At 47.5% G+C, this 19,169-nt stretch overlaps 6 protein-coding genes across 7 annotated transcripts in view; 5 read left to right on the plus strand and 1 right to left on the minus strand.

Annotated features, from left to right (window-relative positions):
• The first annotated feature begins 90 nt into the window (after positions 1 to 90).
• Positions 91 to 2,599, plus strand: LOC131878533 (ras association domain-containing protein 1 homolog). The gene is made up of 2 exons (XM_059224529.1): positions 91 to 485; positions 602 to 2,599. Exons 1-2 carry the CDS (start codon positions 483 to 485, stop codon positions 2,237 to 2,239), a joined length of 1,641 nt encoding a protein of 546 aa, XP_059080512.1. The 5' UTR covers positions 91 to 482; the 3' UTR covers positions 2,240 to 2,599.
• Positions 2,600 to 3,415: 816 nt separating this feature from the next.
• LOC131878527 (probable phosphorylase b kinase regulatory subunit alpha) lies at positions 3,416 to 9,572 on the plus strand. Of its 2 annotated transcripts, XM_059224521.1 has the most exons (20): positions 3,416 to 4,010; positions 4,087 to 4,227; positions 4,300 to 4,449; positions 4,512 to 4,679; positions 4,756 to 4,947; positions 5,017 to 5,205; positions 5,277 to 5,681; positions 5,766 to 5,901; positions 5,975 to 6,084; positions 6,159 to 6,303; positions 6,381 to 6,567; positions 6,778 to 6,929; positions 6,995 to 7,230; positions 7,306 to 7,709; positions 7,780 to 7,939; positions 8,091 to 8,138; positions 8,554 to 8,631; positions 8,713 to 8,964; positions 9,023 to 9,226; positions 9,309 to 9,572. In XM_059224521.1, exons 1-20 carry the CDS (start codon positions 3,933 to 3,935, stop codon positions 9,534 to 9,536), a joined length of 3,663 nt encoding a protein of 1,220 aa, XP_059080504.1. In that variant the 5' UTR covers positions 3,416 to 3,932; the 3' UTR covers positions 9,537 to 9,572. The 2 variants fall into 2 exon arrangements, with proteins under 2 accessions (XP_059080504.1, XP_059080505.1); XM_059224522.1 differs by lacking the exon at positions 8,091 to 8,138.
• On the minus strand, positions 9,517 to 13,295 carry LOC131878528 (integrator complex subunit 7-like). Its single transcript, XM_059224524.1, has 6 exons — positions 12,939 to 13,295; positions 12,424 to 12,688; positions 11,592 to 12,358; positions 10,967 to 11,524; positions 10,736 to 10,892; positions 9,517 to 10,644 (listed from the first exon to the last, which is right to left on the minus strand). The coding sequence occupies exons 1-6, from the start codon at positions 13,210 to 13,212 to the stop codon at positions 9,627 to 9,629; spliced, it is 3,039 nt and encodes a 1,012-aa protein (XP_059080507.1). The 5' UTR covers positions 13,213 to 13,295; the 3' UTR covers positions 9,517 to 9,626.
• A 385-nt stretch (positions 13,296 to 13,680) lies between these two features.
• LOC131878539 (dnaJ homolog subfamily C member 17-like) lies at positions 13,681 to 15,372 on the plus strand. The gene is made up of 2 exons (XM_059224537.1): positions 13,681 to 13,837; positions 13,941 to 15,372. Exon 2 carries the CDS (start codon positions 14,324 to 14,326, stop codon positions 15,290 to 15,292), a length of 969 nt encoding a protein of 322 aa, XP_059080520.1. The 5' UTR covers positions 13,681 to 13,837; positions 13,941 to 14,323; the 3' UTR covers positions 15,293 to 15,372.
• Positions 15,373 to 17,280: 1,908 nt separating this feature from the next.
• LOC131878542 (cytochrome b-c1 complex subunit 8-like) lies at positions 17,281 to 18,473 on the plus strand. The gene is made up of 3 exons (XM_059224539.1): positions 17,281 to 17,436; positions 17,729 to 17,909; positions 18,299 to 18,473. The coding sequence occupies exons 2-3, from the start codon at positions 17,738 to 17,740 to the stop codon at positions 18,391 to 18,393; spliced, it is 267 nt and encodes an 88-aa protein (XP_059080522.1). The 5' UTR covers positions 17,281 to 17,436; positions 17,729 to 17,737; the 3' UTR covers positions 18,394 to 18,473.
• A 269-nt stretch (positions 18,474 to 18,742) lies between these two features.
• LOC131878530 (uncharacterized) overlaps positions 18,743 to 19,169 on the plus strand; it is a 3,338-nt gene continuing 2,911 nt past the window's right edge. The window contains exons 1-2 of the mRNA XM_059224526.1: positions 18,743 to 19,004; positions 19,067 to 19,151. Coding sequence (XP_059080509.1) covers positions 18,803 to 19,004; positions 19,067 to 19,151 — 287 coding nt within the window. The 5' untranslated portion in view covers positions 18,743 to 18,802. The remainder of the gene's footprint in view (positions 19,005 to 19,066; positions 19,152 to 19,169) is intronic.

Here is a 19,169-nt window from a genome sequence, read left to right on the forward strand (position 1 = left end):
CTAAATATGCTAAATATGCTAAATATATACTGGACCGGGTGATGTGGGGAACCCCGAGGGTCCGTTTATTTCTCATGACCGCTATATTTTGTGCCATGCCTGATCGGGGATTGGTGGTTCCCATTCCTTTGGAGGCACGTGATTGGTCCATGGAAGGGAAAGGTTATTATTTATCCTGGGATCTGAACGATCTGACCGATCCGAGTGAGTGAGTGCCCTCCCAGTTCCAAGTGGCCGCCGACCCGTTCCTCGGCTCCAAGGGAGTGAGCCTCTCAGTCTCGATTGAGTCGACCACCGTGGTGCCGTTTGTCGTCTCATCTGAGGTGCCCGCCGTTCCAGCTCTAGCCCAGGGTGGCACGCCCAGGGAACACGGCCATCCACGGACCATGGACCACCCGGGGTTGAGTAAATAACCATCGGCTGAGCGTGGACGCTCCGGACGCGGTCCCGTGGATATCTGGATCGCCCTTCAGCCTCTCAAGATGGTGAGTCGGGAGTCTTAATCCCTACTGGAGTCTGAGATTGAACGGATTGATCATGTCCTAAAGTGAAGTATCGAATAGCGGGACAGGTTTTAGTCTTGGCCTTTATGTTTGTGCAGGCGAATTCTCGGATGTCTCGGACCCTTCCGTCGTCCCTCAAAAGGACGCCCTTGGGCGTGGGGGGCGGTGATAAACGCGCGGCTTCCAAAGGCGAAGGTGGGAGCAACTTCCTGGGCGGGCTCCAACTCAATCTAGGCCTGTCCCATCTCATTTCCGGTGGGATGAATCTCTTGGGTCATTTGCGTAAGAAAACCCCTTCGTCTTCGGCTGGCACGCCTTCCTCGGCCTCAGTGGCGCTCAGTTCACCCAGCACCAGCTCCTTGAACTCGGACGTGTTTTACGAGGCCTACGAACACTTCGAGATGAGCTCGTTCCCTTCGATTCCCGAGGCTGAAGGCCAAACGGGCGAAGGCCATTGCTTCCAAGTCTTGGGCACCTTCAATCCGACCTGGTGTGATCTCTGCGGGGACCTCATCTGGGGTCTGTATGATACCGGAGCCTCCAAATGCATCCATTGTAGCTACACGTGCCATGTCAAGTGTCAGAAGAAGATCAATCTCAACTGCGCCCGACTTCAACCCTCGGAAATCCCGCGGTCGGCCGAGGCCGAGGCGGCTGAAATGGACAGTATGGCCGCCCAGCCCTCGGGTCAAGTGCCTGGCCTCACCCCACAAGGCGATACCACGCCCATGTCGGCCGGGTTTGACGAAGACGAGGAAACTTTAGCTAATCTCTCGACCATGAAAAGCGAGCTCATGGAAGCCACGCCGTCCTCGAGCCTGGATTTTGGTCCCGGCAGTCTCAACTCCAGTGGTCCGAGCTCGCGCCCGCCTTTGGCCGAAGCCGATCAGGTGGATGACGACGATTTTAAAACCCTCCGTGACGTGGATCAGATCCAATTCGATCACGATGAAGGCGAGGCGCTTTTGAAGGATCTGAGCCAGAGACGCCGAAGTAGTTGTGACAGTAACACGAGCATGGATCTAGTCAGTGTGAACTATGAATTTGATTTAGAAGAGCTGTTTGGGCCCAACTTGGGCGTGATTCTCGGCGAATATAATGCCATCAGTCCGTCAGGCCAAGAGACGGTCTACGACGAGTGTGACAAGACCTGCCAAGGGTTTATCCGCGTGCAACTCAATCTCCAGCGGCCGATCAACGTCATCTCCGGCACTCGACCACCGTCCGTGTACAATATCATGAAGGACGACACGCTGGATGATCGTACCCTGACCTCCTTCTACTTGCCTCCTGACACCATGAAGGCGCTGCACGTGAACAACGAGACCACCACCCGGGATGTGATTCGCGCCATCCTGGCCAAATTCCGTGTGGCTGATAACCCCTACAAGTATGCCCTGTATGAAAAGACCGTGAAAGGCGCTAGTCAAGAAAGAAGTGATAAATCCACTTTGGGCCGGGTTCGCATGCGAAAAATGAGGGATTGTGAAAGACCCCTGGTCTTGGCCCTTCAGTGGTGCAAGGATAAGCGATCGGAAGAAAAGTGCTTTGTTCTCCAAGAGAATGACCCTGGAGAGATCATTTGGGAATCGTTTTCCGTCCCTGAACTCAAGAATTTCCTTATCATTTTGGATCGTGAAGAGGCGTGGTATAAGAAACGCATTCACGACAAATTCGAATTCATTCGGAGTCAAATGCAGGATCTGGCCGACGCCAAGCGGGCCGACCAATCTTGATCTGAAAAGCCGCTGCCATCATGATTATCATCATCATTCTCGTCAACTACAAGTGAAACAGGCTGTGTCTATAACCGAGTCCTTAGTTGCCATTGAATCCCTTTTTGTTGCTTGGAGATGCTCATCTCGCCCTACTCATCATTCCCCCCCCCCATCTCCCAATCACATTGTGACCAGAACCCCTCCATAATATGTCCATCGGCAGATCTGTCAATTAATTAGCCCATGAGTATGAATTTTTGCGTTTTCCCCCTCCCTCCCTCCCCTCAAAAGACAAGATCTATGAAGATGATGCCAAAATGTGGCCACGTTTGCAACCCAAAATGCACGTTTATGAGAATATATTCATTCTGATTCCAAGATGATGCAACATCTTCGTTTGACGATACGCTCGCGCACTTCTGGGTTCATTCATTCTGTTTTCATTATTGCGGAATTTCGCTCAAACCAGATCGAGCGAAGCCACTAATACCACCTAAGAATTCTAACAGACTATTTCTACCTCCACCATTCATCCATTGACCTCATTCCCACACCTATCCAGCTAGTAAGTAGGCAGTAGCCACCCATTTCACCCTTTCACTCTCAGGGAAGAAATTGTCCTGATTCCTTTAAATCTGAGCGTCCCAAATTGGTCGCCCAAAGAGAGCCAACCAACCAACCAACCGCAAGCAGACGTAGACACAAAACTTAGGAAGAAGGGGGTAAAGGTAAAAGGGATGATGGTAGCCAAGTCCAGCAAGCAAGGTAAGGGCAAAATGACACTCCTCACCACTCATCTCAGAGGGCAATCCTTTCTCCGGGGAAATTTGTAGCCGAACATGGAGAGGCCAACCGATTGTGGTCGCATCATCGTTTGTTTTCATTGGGCAAATTCGCAACTTTCACCCCATGTGTTGGTTCATTAGTTCCAATTAAGATACAAAAACTCATCCGCCTCGAGAAATGTTGTTCCATCTCCCAAATGAGCAGAGGGCCTCTTCCACTGTAAGTTCTATTTCTAATGTGCCCTCCAATCGTGATCATGAGATGGTGGTGTGACTTCATTTGACTTGATCTCTCTCTCTCTTTGGCTTTGGAGAGTTCACGTCACACAACATCACTCAGGCCCAGCTACTAGATCCTGGCAATCCAAATCCTGTTTAGCAGCATCATCATCATCATCATCATCATCACCACCACCGACCACTCATGTCATTAGTTACTCACCGAATACAGGCGAGGTCATGTTGAGGGTAGCCTCGCCAGTCGTTTATCTAGCATAAAATGGCCAAATATTCCGTCCCTTTCCCGTTCTGCGAGATCTTGGAAATCGTCCTCAGGACTTGCTTTCCATCCTTTGTTGTTGTGCGTTTGTGAAGGAGAGTGAATCCGTCAGAGAAGGAGGCACATCAGCTTGTACAACGAGTAGGCCATGGCCATTGCATTGGCCACCAACTACTCGACGTACGTAGATAGACAGTGGATGAGGCACCGGAGGCACTCACTCACTAGAGGCACGCAGAGAACGCGCAAAATCTGTGTGGGTGTACTTTTGCCCTTGACTTGTTGTGTTGGTGGTTTGTTCCCCTTGTTCCATTTTGAATGATGTGCAAAAAATATGACAATTGAAGGGAACTCGAAGCCTCCTTGTCTTTCTAATATTGAATAGGAGTCGCTATTGATTGGGAAACAACGCAGTGTCCAATCCACCATGAGGAGTCGGAGCAATTCCGCCGTCCGATTTGATATCTTTAATCGGATTGTGCACAAGACCATCCTCCGATATCAGGTCAGTATCCGATAGGACGAAAGTAGAGCAAGTAGCCGAGTCTGACCAGACTCATGGGTGGATTGTTGCCTTTCAGAATCCGGTGACGGGTTTGTTGCCCGCTTCCGAGCACAATGACCACGCTTGGATCCGAGACAACGTGTATTCCATTCTGGCTGTGTGGTCTTTGGCCTCAGCTTACAAGAAGGCCGCTGACCTGGATGAGGACCGGTCCAAGGTGAGACAAGGCATGGCCTTTATACATGTTTTGACATATCTGCCTAGGTTGCCATGTTGATCGCGCTTTTAGACCCACGAATTGGAACAAGCCACGGTCAAATGTATGCGAGGGCTCTTGACATGCATGATGAGACAAAGTGATCGAGTGGAGCGATTCAAGGAGACCTTCTCCCCCAAGGACTCGATCCATGCCAAATTCTCTTCGGAAACCGGTCTTCCCGTAAGATGGTGACGAAGACAAGGGTCTCGAAGGGACTGACCCCCGGTTGGATTTTGTTCCAGGTAGTGGGCGATGACGATTGGGGCCACTTTCAAGTGGATTCCATTTCACTCTATCTGCTGATTCTGGCTCAAATGACGGCCTCGGGCATGCAGATAATTTTCTCCCTAGATGAAGTGGCCTTCGTTCAAAACCTGGTCTTTTTCATCGAAGCCGCGTACTGCACTCCAGTAATCATCTCGCTTTCACTATGAGTCGTTTTCTATTAATTAATGGCGACTGAACTCGCATTTTCTTGTGTATCAGGATTACGGAATCTGGGAACGAGGCGACAAAACCAATATGGGCATCGTGGAACTCAACTCAAGTTCCATTGGCATGGCCAAGGCGGCGCTGGAAGCCGTCAATGAATTGGACCTCTTCGGTGCTCGAGGTGGCAGTGCCTCGGTGATCCACGTGATGGCTGATGAGACCCAAAAGTGTCACGCTGTTCTTGAGGTAAAACCCCGTCCCCGGCAATCAAATCAAAGATTCAGGCTTTTAGCGGATGTCTTGAATGTTTTCCAGTCCATGTTACCCAGGGAATCCCTGTCCAAAGAGACAGACGCAGCTCTGCTCACTGTGATTGGGTTTCCAGCTTTTGCCGTGGAGACTCCGGAGTTGATCAAGAAGACGTGTGACGAGGTCATTAATAATCTAGGTGGCAAATATGGGTGCCGCAGTTTCCTCCGGGATGGTTACAAAAATCCCAGAGAGGTACTTTCGTGATTTGGGGGCTCCTCTTCTTTTTGTGATTGGCAACCAACTTCTCCCCCTCTCTTAACTAGAATTCGACCAAACTCCACTATGAACCTTGGGAATTACGACTCTTCGAGAACACGGAATGCCAATGGCCTCTGTTCTTTTGCTACATGGTGGTCAATTCGTGTTTTGTGGGAGATCGCGAGACCGCCTTACAATATTCCGAGGCATTGGATGATGTCATGGTGAAATCTGGTGACGGCATCAAATGGGTCCCCGAGCTCTATTCGGTGTCATTGGAAGATACTCCAAAAGAAGAATTGGAACCTGGATCCCAAGCTCGCATCCCTATGGGAAGAGTCCCATTCATGTGGGCACAGTCCTTGTACGTCATTGGACGCTTGATCATGGAAAACTTCATCGCAGTGGGAGAATTAGACCCGATCAATCGGAGGTTGAGTACGCTCAAACGCCCTGATGTGGTGGTGCAGGTAAATTTCCGGACCGAAAGACCAATAGTATTATAACTCTACGTACATAGACCAAATAACATTTTGACCGTCACAACAAAACAGGTGGTGGTTCTGGCGAAGGATCGCAAGATTAAAGATTTATTAGCCACCCATGAGATCGAAGTAAAGACCTTGTCTGAAGTCAGTCCCATCGAAGTGCATCCTGCCCGAGTCCTTTCTCATCTTTACACATTCTTAGGTAATAGCTGAAATGAAGTGAAATGATTGATCGATTATTGCTTTCAACCCCTTTGCACTCTTTCATCGTTTAGGCAAAAATGAAAAATTAGGCTTGACTGGCCGAAAAAATCGCGACGTGGGTATCTTGTCCACAAGCAAGTTGTACAAGATTGGGGAGAGAGTCTTCGCCTTCACTCCACAGGTAAGCTTGCGAAACGCCCTTGACTCAAATTTGTATTGAATCTCGCACATTTTCCGTGTCCTCAATTTTGGTAGAGGTTCGACGTGTCAAGGAACTACATGGATTGCGATATCTCACTCATGATGACCACGCTTGAGTACGGATTGAACAACCTGTCGACGTGTTGGAAGGCTTCTGGAAGACCACTCATAACGCTTATCCTCGGAGAAAGCATGCTTGGTACTGATCGCCTTTGAGTTATACTATTAATAATGTTCACTTTGTCCACCATGGTCTAACCCTAAATCTTCTCGTAGATAATGGGAAAGTTCATCCAGCCATGTTGTCCAGTTTGAAGAAGCTCCAAAATGGTTATATCAATGGAGCTCGTGTGACTTTCGGCACGTTTGAACAATTCCTATCGACTTCGTGCATTACTAATCTGAGCTTTTTGGGCGCAGTGGAGGAAGGTCAACCCGATCGTCTCTTGCCAAGTGTGGAAAAGTGAGCCTGTCTTCAGTTTCTGTCAAAAGTCCTTCCGAAACTAACTTGTTTCAACACATCCTTCCTAACCTCATTCTAGGTGGAAGTACGTTCTCCTTCCTCATCCCATAACTCACCCCAGCATGCAAATTTGGAGCAATAACCCTAAAATAACTTGATCCAAGGAGAAAAGCGGACAAACGTATCATAAGATTCCATTTCTGTTTACAGATACCTCACCGATCAAATGGGCAAATCTGCCGCATCCCTGTTTTCTCTACTGAAAACCAAGGGACACTCCTCGCAAGGCGTGGCTATGAAACGGCTTTCTGTCCGCGGATCTGTCCGGAGATCCAGATCACTCAAATTAGGCGGCGAATCACGTAAGAAAGAAGCATAGTTTGGAAGATCCATTCGTCTTCAAAAACTAAAATTTATCTTCCTGTAGCCGAAGGCTTGGAAATGGCGCAATTGATTAAGCAGGAGTCGACCGAAGAACTCCAAACTAGAGATATCGATCTCGTGGCCCGGTCCAAAATCATGTCAGAATCACAATATGGACAATTGGGATTACAGGAAGTGGTGGAAATGCTCGCCCAATCTCAGACCTTGGACGAGCAAGGCGACATTATGCATTACTTAGTCTATTGCTACGGATTGGATCAGAAGATCAAGGTTCAACGAGTAAGCTTTTAGCCTGTTCACATTGTCACACCGTAACAACAGGCACTAACAGGTTCGTTCATCAATTCAATCTAGACCGGCGAAGATGTTTGCGTTCGTGACCTCTTGAGAACCCTGTATGAAGCGGCTTGTTCGAAGAAGCATTGGGGTTTAGTCCGTCATTGTGCCGGTTTCTTGGGCAAGAAGGTCGAGGACTTGTCCAAATCGGTAACGGATCTCTTGGTCCGTCAAAAACAAGTAACAGTGGGGATGCCTCCGAATAGCGAGACCAAAATATCGGGAGGCAAGCTCACCTCCACCGAACTCCGTCAAATCATTCACGAGGCTTACGATGGTGATGAAAGTATGGCCATGCTCTCTCAAGAGTTGTTGGTATACTTGGCCATGTTCATCCAGACAGAGCCGCAACTCTTCCATGGGATGTTGAGGCTCCGGATTGGATTAATCATACAAGTTATGGCCATGGAGTTGGCCCGAAGGTAAAGAAAGGCTCTCGTGTTCATTTTGCTCTTGGCCTCATTGTTGATTCTTTTTTCTTCCTTCTGTTAGCCTCAAGATGAAAACCGAGGACGCGTCAGAGGAGTTAATTAACATTTCTCCTTTCGAAATGCGTCGGCTTCTTCATCATATTATGTCTGGACGAGAATTTGGCATCCACAAATTGGAGAGTGGCTATAGCATCGTGTGCGACCACGCGACGGTCTCAAAGGTATCTTCGAAATCTTTCCGAGCTGTTGGCTTCTCAAGTAACCAATTAGACATAGCGACTGCCTTATTAAAGTTTGTCCATATACCTGAACGTGCCAAATAGTGTGCCCTGCAATGAGTAGAAGTAATTTTAATGGAGGAGGCCATTTCAGAATCGCAAGGGAGCAATTAGGAAATGGAGGCAGTTACGAAATGTCACGGTAAATCATTTACAGTATCACCGGTGCATGAGGTTCATTGTATCATTTCCGCTATCACTAAGCCTTGGGCGCGGTCATCTCACCCCCTCAGCCTTTCTTTTTGGTTGCATCCAAGCATCATATTCGATACTTCAAAAATATCAAAAGAATGAAACGATTTGCTTTGCTACCATTACTCTTTGATCATTCTTAATTCCTGTTGCTTTACTTCGTCTCTCTACGTCTAAGGTCAGATTAACGCCGTCTTTCAACGCTTGGTCTAGATTTGTTCATAATTTAAGTTATCTAGTGATTTGACTTCCATCTCTGTCAGTGACTCTGCATGCTCTTTTTTTCTAGAAGTGTAACCTACCTAGAGTATTTGAAAGGTGCAATGAATTGCATATTTTACCGAACTGAGATCTTTCCATTCCAGAAATACATCCAAAAGGTCCGAAAGAGCTCTCGAGATTGTCTTCCTCCTCCTAAACATGAAGTCACGCCAGAAGTTAAGGTATGGTTCAGGAGAAGCCTTGAAGCCTTTCAAATCGCAAATTGCCACTTGGCATTGTTTTTCTTTGTTGGTTCTTTGCAGAGAAAGGCACTCTCCGTGAGTGCCATCCCAGTTCCTAGCACGATCATGGAAAAGAAAGAGTCTCAGGATGGCTCGGATGAGGACAGTGACGACGATATCGAACGACAAGGGTCGTGGATGCGGAGACGATGTCTGGATGGAGCCTTGAATCGAGTGCCAAGGGGATTTTACGAGAAGATCTGGAAAGTGCTTCTCAAGTGTAATGTCTTATCCATTCAGGGCAACACGCTCGACACGTGCCTGACACAAGAGGTACGAAACGAACCAAAAATATAATGAATTGTCCATAAAAACCTTATGAGCGTTTCAGATGACTCGGGGCGAAATGAAATTCGCTTTGCGAGTCGAGGGTGCCTTGAACACGATTCCGGAACCCGAATATCGTCAGCTCATGGTCGAAGCATTAATGGTTCTGTCTTTAGCGGCAGAATATGAAGTGGTGGCTCATTTTGGTCAAATCGTCAAAGTAGAAAATATTGTTTCCATGGCCAATAAATTCTTCCTTATTGACCAGGTATGAGAGCAACCCTACCCTAACTTATTAGCCATTGTTAATACCGCACACTTATGCAATTAATCAATCAATCTTCTTGCAGTTCAACGCGAAAGGCGACGCCACGCTTTGCTGTGCCACAGATCACGAAGGCAATGGTGGAAACCGTGGTCAACCTTTGGTTTGCCAAGGGGCGGCAGGAATTTGTAGACACTTTTATGACTCCGCTCCTAGCGGAACCTATGGCACGATGACCTATTTAGTTCGAGCTTGCTCCTCCGTAATCGAAACGCTTCCAAAGGAGGGGCACATTGATTGCTCGATCGCTTGAACAATTTATCTTATTACACATTTGTTTGCCAGCATACTTGTACATATTTTTATAGTAGCGTAGAGCGACGAATACAGTTTATTCCTGTTCTTAACGAGTGCCTTGTCTAACGGAGGGACGATTATGCCCGTCTTCGAACGCTTTGATATTCAACGTGACTTTCTGCCCGGTTCTCCAGCTTCGACCCTCGCTATCCACGAGCTGAGTTTCAATCGTGACCAAATGGAATCCAGCCACGGCAAAAGGGACCAAGAACTGGGCCGTAAAGAAGTCATTGTGAGGAACGGCCTTCTCTTCCAAGGCCTGGCTACATTCGGAAACCTTACGGACCTCCAATCCAGAGGATTTGTTGGCAGTCACGAGGGTTGAGTGAAGGGAGATCATGACAAATTCCACGGTTCGGAAAGGTTTGGGGGTCTGATGAGCGGCTGCGATCACACCTTCCACTTTGATGGCAAACTGTTGACACGTGGACACGCCCACTGGTTCGCCAGACGATCTCGGTTGAGGCGTGACGGCCAGTTTTAAATGCGTTTGCTGGAGGGATTGGAAGAAGAACCGAGGCAACCCCAAAGGCGAAGAAATGAGCAAAGCAATCACTTGAAATAAGCAATCCGTGTGAATGTTCGTGATCGGTTGAATGGAAGGATCAGAGATCTCTCTGAAGCATGTAGCCACTTTTTCGCATGTGTTGATCAAGTCTTGGATCTCGATCCCATAGTCGTTTTTACTTTTATCCAAGTTGGGGTTGAACTCGACACTGAGATCTTGAAAGATGGTTCCTTGAAGGGAACTTTTCAAACAAATACCTTCAATCCATTTCGAAATGGACGCATTGATCTGCTGGAGGAGCTGGAGCTGAATCAACGTGACGGGATCCGCATCAAATGAGGTCTGGTAGAGTTCGCTGAACATTTTGCTCACATTCAAAAAGTCTTGCACGCATTTCCGTAACAATTGTGTAATTCGTCCACATCGTTGCAGATCATCATGTGATTGCTTAGCTTGAGAGCTGGCAATGGCCGGGGGTGGGGCTGCTCTGAGACTGTGGCACGAGAAGAGCAATTGGCCCAATGCTTGGAGCATTTCACTGCGGCATTTCAAGTAACTGTAAACATTCCAAGGCACATCAAAACTTTCGTCAAATTGGAAGATAGAAGAGATGAAGTTTATGAAGCGCAGACGGTGCTGTAACGTACCTGACTTGAAACTCGTGATGTTTCGATTGAGTGGTGGCAGCGGTAAATGAGGCGATGCCCAAAAGTATACTCGACTTGCCCGAAGTGATCCTGGCGACTATATCGGTGTTCTCCGAATCACTCAAGAGGGCCTCGCCCTCACAAACGTGTTCCATTCCTAATAAGAATTTGTTCAAGGTAATGAATGGACCATCGGCGTGAAAAAACAAACAGGCCGTTTGCTTAACTTACCTGTGAGCCAAAAGTAAAAGTGCTCAGATGAGACCAATCCTGCCAATTCCTTAAATATCAGTTGTGCCTGATCGAAATGACCGTAGCGACACAGGTTACGAGCCAATCGGTAGGCCGACCAGCCCTCGAAATTGCTCATGCAGTCCTTTAGCACCGTCTTTGCCTCTGGTGTCCATGAATGGCCTTTCATCGTTTGACATAGAGCCGTGAGAAGGAAGTTGAACACTAGGTCTCGATTGGGCGAAGACTCTTCCTCGCTTAGAGTCACTATGGTGTGACAGATTTGAGGCAAGAGCGGCTTGAGAACGCCAGATTTCACGTGCCCAAGAGACACCAATACTTCGGACAACAAAGGCATAGACTGATTATCCGGCGCTAGAGCATCGCCCACAATATCCACGAACTGATCGCAGGCCTCGGGGTGGACTTGACACAACAGCACGAGGCATTTCATGCACTCTTTCAACACCTTGGTGGTGGACACTTTCACCTTCATGGTGTTCAGAAGAAGGAAGAGAGCCTCAATGGCCATAATGGCTTCGCTACTGACATCCACACCTTATAGAACAAAAAAACAATCATATGTCAATCATTAATGGTCAACTGAGACTTAACCGTCACTCACCATCGATGTAATGAAGTTCCCGTTTGCAATTAATGGCGATTTGGGTCATGAGCTTGGTTCCGTATGCCACGCAAAACAAGTTCGTTCCATAGCAGCACTTCTCGGCCAATCGCAGGACGGGCGATTCGGCGTTTTCCAAAGAAAACATTTCAATGGATGCGTGCTCAATGAGATCGCACAGAATGGACAGGGCTCCACATCGCTCGTCATCTGATTCGCATTCACTTGCAAATTGAATTACTGTCAGCACGTTCTCGGCTGATCCATCCATGGACCATAGATGGGCATAATCCTCACTGGCCAAGAACCGCAAGTCCGCTAAAACTCGCTTTTTGACCGAGGTTCGCGAATCCATTCGTAGGTAGGCCAAGAGCAATTCCACTTGGTCGGGAATGGCCACTAAAGTGCGTCCGGACAACAGGGTCAAAGTGTGAAGGGTAACACACACGAAATCGGCCGAGGGATACCCATCCAGCATTTGAACGCAAGTTTCGCGCACATCGCAGGCCGTCTGAGCGTCATGATGCATGTGCTGATAGATGGGAATGAGTTTTAGTTTCATTTCCAAAGGCATGGCATGACCACGGATCATTTCCGAGATCTTTTCACACATGTTTGTGGCAAACATCTGGGACTGGGCGGCAAATTTGCCCGAGGCAAAAATGGCTCCTTGCAACTCGACCGTATCGTGGGAATCCAAAGCGTTACGAATACTGTGGTGCACCTGTTTTCGCTCAGGAATGATCTCGGCAATAGCACCTAGTGTTCTAGAAAGATTGCAAACATAGCTACAGAACTACCTTTGGCGGGTCATTGGCATCGTTGACATTACCTCAAGGTCAGGGCTCGAGCCATGGCATCGTTGGAATGAAGGACGGTAACGATGCGTTTGACGAACTCGTCCACATTGGTGATCTTGTCGAGATGGCGATGACTCTGCTGAATGACACTCAACACGCAGAGCTTAATGAAATTGCTGCCCTGGCGAAACACATCGGCCAACTTCAACAAAGCTGAATTGATGAGAATCGGGAAAGGATACTTTTGGAACAAGCGGGGGAATCGAACGATCGCCTCACTCTGCTCGCCTAATCGACCTGCAACAAATGGTAAGACAATTTAGCCGAGCAAATGGGTATGGCCTAGAAAATCCGGACCCCAGCCATTCTGAATCTAAACGTCAATTATAAAGGAATCGTCCGTTAAAATCCGTGAGAGCGGAAGCCGGGCAACTAGTCAACCAGGTCATGAAATGCTTATCATGAATTTGGCTTTAGCGTGGAGTAACACCCCTCAAGAACTAGACGTACTGCCAGTGGGCGATCCCCTTTATCGACGGCCACTCACCACATCGCAAGCCTTGATCGAGTTCAGCCAAAGCGGAATTGGCATCACCATCTCCGCCCAACAGCGCTCCGGCTGGTGAAGGTCCCATGATGAGGGCGGCGTGACCCGCAGCGCCCCCAACTCCCGTTCCGCTCGTCCCGGTCCCGTGAAGGGCAGTGCCGGCTCCGCCCGAGCCCGGCCAAGCGTGGCCCCCAGAGGGCCCACCGGCATGCCCAATGAGCGGACCCGTCCCGGGATTCAAGCCCATGGTCACGGACGGGTGATGGTGATCCATGCTGGGAAAAGCGAGCAAGATTGGAAGGAACAAGTTTTGTATCTCTCTCTCCAATGTCTTTTTCTTCTCTTCCTTCAATTCTGGGATTTGTTGACAAACAAGCCAACTCAACTTTCAGGGTGAGCAAAATAGCTAAGGCCATGTTCATTGGGCCGGTGAGATATTGCACCCACAACCATAAATCAAGTAGTTTCAAGAGATTGAGAGACTTTCATAACGAATGAAAAGTAATCCAGACATTGGTATCTTCGAGAAACCAGGCCGAATGGTTGGCTACCAGAGAATCGGCCGGGGTTTAATGCGCATTTATCAAAAACACCAGAAACATTGGTAGTTCTCGCAATTCTCAAACCTCCAACCCGTCGGATAGTGATCGACCAGGAAAGAAAAAGTACGGTCTCCATCGTCAGTTGAAGGATTTTGAACTTCTTTTCCCTATCTGGGTCGTCACCCTGAATTTCAATGTTGTCTTGCCCTTACCAACCAACGAAAAATAAGATATCCTCAGGGCCAAGGGAACATTTCTGTGGCTCACGTTGAGGTGATTCTGGCTGGCTGGCTTTTGTGTGATGTCGGTTCTTCTTCACCTGTCGCCACGCCTCCGGGCCATCATAAGCAGCCCCAGGTGAGCTCGCCGGCTGGCGTGGCCGCGCCTTTAATCTCGGGGTGTCCCCTGGATCGACCGTGTCACGTCTTACTTAAACCCGTCCGACGCGTCTCTTTCACAGGCGGGTTCTCGGGATCGCTCATGCCTCGAGCTCGACCGCTCTGCCCGTGCTAACCTTGTACACCAAAGACCCGTGTTCGCTGTGCGACCAGGCCAAAGCACGGCTCCAGCCCTTCCAAGGCCAGTTCCACTTACAAGAGGTGGACATCACGGCTCCGGAAAACGCCCACTGGTTTGAGTTGTATCGTTACGAGATCCCGGTGTTTCATTTCCAGGACCAATTTCTGTGCCAGAACCGAATCGACACGGATCTTTTGAAGCGGGCTTTGGCCCAATACGCCGCACAACCTAACGAGTGCCAATCCTAAATTGGTATTCCTACGTTTTTAGTCCAATACCTAGTTCGAAAATCCAATAGCAGTTTTTTCGCTCCTTTTGAACACCATGGCCAAGTTAATGGAACGCATTAAGCATGAAGATCTCTATGAACTCTTGGGCATTCTCCCCGATTGTTCGGAAAAAGACATCAAAAGAGCTTACCGTCAAAAGGCCTTGAAATGCCATCCGGACAAGAACCCGGATGATCCCTTGGCTGCCCAGGCCTTTCATCGGCTCTCCGACGCCTACGAGGTCTTGACCGATCCCGAGGTCAAAAAGGCTTATGATCAAGTCCTGCGAGCTCGTCAGGCTCACGCCATTCGCAATAAGCAATTGGACGCCAAGCGCCGAAAATTGAAGGACGATCTCGAAGCCCGAGAACGCCAGGCCCAAGAAGCCGCTTTCCAAACCGTGGTGGAACGCTTATCGGAAGAAGAGCAACTGGCCCGTGAAATCGAGCGACTCCGACGCGAAGGCTCGCGTGTGCTCGAAGAAGAGCAAGAGCGGCTGAGTCGCGAAATCCGTGGGGCTCAGGCTCAGTCGGGTGCCTCACCCACTCGGACGGCCTCCTCTCAAGCTTATCCCCTTCCATCCACGCCCGCCGAATCGGCCAAGCTCAAAGTGCGGTGGAAGGACGACGCGGCCTATGATCAGAGCCAGCTCCGACAGATCTTTGCCAAGTACGGAGACGTAGGCGAAGTGATCGTGTTGGGCAAACCCGGTAAGATGAGTGGGTTAGTCGAGATGCACTCCCGAAGTGCGGCGGAACTGGCGGCACAAATTGAGACCGGCTTCCGGGATCATCCGCTTAAAGTCAAACTCATCACCGATACTCAGACGCCGACCTCGGGTCCGAGTCGGCCTGAATCGGCGTTTTCGACCCCCTTGGGTGGGGCCTTGTTTGCCTCGGCGGAAACGGTTGCCCGGACCCAGGACTTTGAAAGCCTGGTGATGCGTAAACTCCGACAGGAAGAGGAGCGTAAGCGGCTCATTCGTGAAATTGAAGAGCAAGATGCCCGTGATGCGGCCCTATGACCCGTGTGCCAATAGTGACTTTGAATTAGGCCACGAACCATGTCAGTTCAAAATATAATACCATAAATGATAGTACCATATTCGCTTTTTTTTAAATGAACGTCGACCCCAAAAATATGCATTACAGCATCACAATCCAGGATCTACTTCAGAATTATTAATCATTGTTGTACAATGTAGTCAGTGGAGGGCTGGCTAGGCATCCTGCCAGGTATGAATGGTTATACCCTTCACTCTAATCAACGTTCATCATCGCTATTTCATCTCCCTAGTGATTGTTTGATATGTACACCTCGGAAACAAAGTAGAAAAAATCGTCCTGAAAGCTGAGTAAGGTAGTAAAATTTGTCTAAATACATAGTGCGGTGCAAATTTTGACTAATTCAGTGAACAAATCTTTGTCTTGCTTTTTTGCGCACAAAAGATCCAAATGGGATCATAGATCATATATAATTAGCAATTAATCAAGAGCCGCATAATTTTTACCACTGGGGAGTTGGATTCCTGCTCTCAAAAAATTTGCTATTTTTTTAGTGAGAAATTACTAGAAACAAAATAGTTGGCAAAATGGTCAGTCATGAAAACATTGAAACCCACCAGATGCATTCGTTTATCATGAAACGCGAAAAAAATGGCACAAAAAGTGGGTATTTGCCCGAAATTACTGAAATACATAAAAAGTTTTGGTTTTGATTTGTACCTCTTTTCCGAGCTCTAGTAATATTTAGCTCCCTGTAGTAGAATGTATCCATCAACCAAGTTCGAATAGGAAATCTGATAATGAGGGGTCTTAATATTTTCACTTTTTTGAAGTTTCATGCAATATTTCAGAGGAAATATACGGAAGAAGTTACAGATCAGGTGACTCTAAGCAACATTTCTCGTTATTATATCTCGATATTACATGAATAATAAGGATAAGTAAAATGAATACGTTTTCCGTCTTGAAATGCTGGGGTTCATATTCCCAGTGTAGCAGTAAAGAAGTCCGTCAAAAATTCTTCATGCCAGGCATAAACAAAGATCAATGATTTGTCACAAATGCAAAACGTTAAGGTTATCAAACAATTGTAATCTGAAAAAAATGAATTAGACATTAAGCAATGAAATGTTGCACAAATAAAGAGCAAGCGTTTCTGTCAATGAATGAGTCATAATGCAAAGAAATGTCTGTTTTTATATTGTTGCAGTAAAAAGGGGGTCAAACGTAGTTGACGGAACCTTTGTTATCTTTTTTAACATATTCAGATTTTAATATTTTTTTCCACTACAGTGCTAAATTGTATATTCTAATTGTATATTCTAAGCTCAGCTTAAGTTTGCTCTTAGTGGCATGCAAAGTTCTTAGCTGGCCTACGAGCGATTTTGTAAATCATTTCAAAAAAGCGGTAATAAAGCAAAACCACCTCAAAACTAAGTATTGTTTTGGTTTCAGTTCACGAGGGACCTGTGACGGCCTTCATTACATTAAAAGTTGACATTGTGATTTGTTGACTCATTACTTAAATGCTTACTTTCTTAATCTTTAATTCATTACTTTTTCTAAGGTGAACGTTCCGATTTGAACACCCACTGAATTTGCTTTACTAAAATTGAATGAATAAGAGATTTTGAGGCTTAACCATGTAGAATATAAAGTAATATTTTGGACGCTTGGGAGAAAACTAGATTTGAAGCCATTTTGAGATCAGAAAAATAAAATATTTTACCCTGCAGGACCAAATATCCCTCCAGAGGCCCTTTTTTTAACCTTTCTGAGTAAAGGCTTGGACGTTACCAAGAATGAGCATTNGCGTTAGGCGCGATTTGGACAGCATCATATAGTACGTGGGCAACTGTCGAACGTTTAAGCGCACGGGCACAAACCCCAAACGATCCAGCGCCGCCTCTGCTGTACCGTACATCCGCGTTTGCAACGGAATCTTCGCTCATGCTGGGCTCTCAACCTCGTCGGTATAGCCGCTCTAGCCGCTTCAGCCTCAACTAAAGCCAGCCTCGTGATCAGCTGTAATTTACTAGGGTCCAAATGGTCCAAATAGTCAACAGAGCCTGTATACAGCATCGCCATTGCCTCTAACTTCTCACTTCTCTTGGGTCGACCTCGATTGCTGAGGAATTTCAGTCCCGCACTCAACCAACTCGAGGTAAGAATCAAGCCATTAGAACCTTGAAGACGAACTCGAAGCCTTACCGATCATTGATCAACCTGGAAAGCCCGAATCGTGAGTGGATCGCGGGCTCGGTTCTTGGAATGTCACTGAGTTCCGTGCATCCGAATTCCCGGATTGACGGATTTTTTTACCTGTTACAGGGGGATCCTACTTGTTTTGAAATGAACCTAGCTTAGCTGCCAACGATGTTAAGCTTGAACATGGTGGCAAAAAAAGAACTTAATACAGTCTTTTAACGGTCTGTGGGCCTTTGTGTTCATTTCAGCCCATCAAGATGCGTCCCAGTTTCCTGTTGCGCAAGGAGTTCGGCAACTTGGCCGTGATCCGCGGGACGGTCAAGTACCATCTGTCCCCATTGGAACAGCGAGCTTTCGCCGGAGCCATTTCACAGGGCGTGCCCAACATCTTTTGGCGTTTCCGCCAATCCTTCTTCTACGTGGTGCCCCGTAAGTTCAAACAAGGTCGTGAAGGGTCGGGAAATAAGTTCCTTTTTGGTTCATTTCCAATGGAAGAAAAAGAGGACTTCAAATTTGTCACCAAATCGTCAAGGGTTGATAATTTGAGTACTTGAGGAGTGTTACAGGGCCAAGATAGGTTGGGAATGATATTTCACGCGCTCATTGCTCGTTGGTTTGAGAAAACTCAGTTTTATCTGGTCTTAAAGTAACGAAAGCTGCACAATTATTAGCTGAAGCTCCTAAGCTCAGATTTGATTTTTTAAATGGTGCCGAAATCGCAACTTCGGACAGATTCCGTGAATGGTTTGATTCTCAAAAATATCATATTCCCGGCGGGTTCGCCAGTCGGCTCATGTCTGTATTTCTATTCATTGCAGCCATGCTCTTGAGCTATTTGGTCTACTACACGGCAGAAATGGAACACGATCGATTGCAACGGAAGCAGCCCGGTCAATTCGACCATGAAAAGTAAACAGCCCGCCCCTCAAATTTAACGGTTCTGGGTCATCATAATGTAGTGACTTGTAAGAAATAAAAATCTTAAGTTTATAACCTTAACAGTGCTTTATCTCATCACGGGCGAGGATAATCGAGGCGTACAACGATTGAAATCACTTATCATAATATGTCACTTGGAGGCCCTTTCACTTCTTGCGGTGCGGGTTTTGTGGCTGATCGTTTCTTACTAATGAACATAAGAGTCATGAGGAGTGGGAGATGTATCAGAGTGAATCGAAAAAGTTTCCGCGAAGACGAACTGTCCGCTTGGCGATAGAACTGCCAAGACAAGTAGGTCAGGATCAAGTTGAGAGGCAGCGAGTCCAANGATTTATGTCATTGCATTGAAGCTCAAAGCCATCCCAATTTTCACCTCGGCCAACATGAAGGTCAGAGACCTGAAAGTCAAAGACAAGGATTGGTCTCGCCATCCTGCCCACGAAAGTTTGCAAATCACGCCGTGGATTTCTGACCACGAATGGATGAGTGTGGCCGAATCCCTGCTATCCCTCAAATCCGCCCATTGGTCTTGGGCCCTGCGCGTGATTCAACGATGGTCCAAGGCCGTGGAACGTTTACCCATGGGTAAGCAGGAAGTTTAAGTACCCCTCCTTTTGTCCTTACGCTTTGTTCTTTGTATCGTATAGGGGTGGAAATGACACTCTACGTGGTGCCCATCTTACTGGAACTCGATCAAAGTCCCAAGTCCGAGGCCGCTCAATCTGTGTTGACCTTGTCCATGGGTGGAGC

This window comes from Tigriopus californicus, chromosome 3, assembly GCF_007210705.1.
Source record: "Tigriopus californicus strain San Diego chromosome 3, Tcal_SD_v2.1, whole genome shotgun sequence".
In the NCBI taxonomy this organism is placed as follows: domain Eukaryota; kingdom Metazoa; phylum Arthropoda; class Copepoda; order Harpacticoida; family Harpacticidae; genus Tigriopus; species Tigriopus californicus.

Excerpts from the sequence above, each read along its gene's own strand:
- LOC131878527 (XM_059224521.1), top strand. The coding sequence starts at position 3,933 with ATGAGGAGTCGGAGCAATTCCGCCGTCCGATTTGATATCTTTAATCGG. Across the intron at positions 6,304-6,380 it reads CCTCGGAGAAAGCATGCTTG|ATAATGGGAAAGTTCATCCA; the intron begins GTACTGATCGCC and ends ATCTTCTCGTAG. Across the intron at positions 7,710-7,779 it reads GCCATGGAGTTGGCCCGAAG|CCTCAAGATGAAAACCGAGG; the intron begins GTAAAGAAAGGC and ends TCCTTCTGTTAG.
- LOC131878528 (XM_059224524.1), bottom strand. The coding sequence starts at position 13,212 with ATGGATCACCATCACCCGTCCGTGACCATGGGCTTGAATCCCGGGACG. Across the intron at positions 12,689-12,938 it reads CGATCAAGGCTTGCGATGTG|GTCGATTAGGCGAGCAGAGT; the intron begins GTGAGTGGCCGT and ends CATTTGTTGCAG. Across the intron at positions 12,359-12,423 it reads GCTCGAGCCCTGACCTTGAG|AACACTAGGTGCTATTGCCG; the intron begins GTAATGTCAACG and ends CAATCTTTCTAG.
- LOC131878539 (XM_059224537.1), top strand. The coding sequence starts at position 14,324 with ATGGCCAAGTTAATGGAACGCATTAAGCATGAAGATCTCTATGAACTC.
- LOC131878542 (XM_059224539.1), top strand. The coding sequence starts at position 17,738 with ATGCGTCCCAGTTTCCTGTTGCGCAAGGAGTTCGGCAACTTGGCCGTG. Across the intron at positions 17,910-18,298 it reads CTTCTTCTACGTGGTGCCCC|CCATGCTCTTGAGCTATTTG; the intron begins GTAAGTTCAAAC and ends TATTCATTGCAG.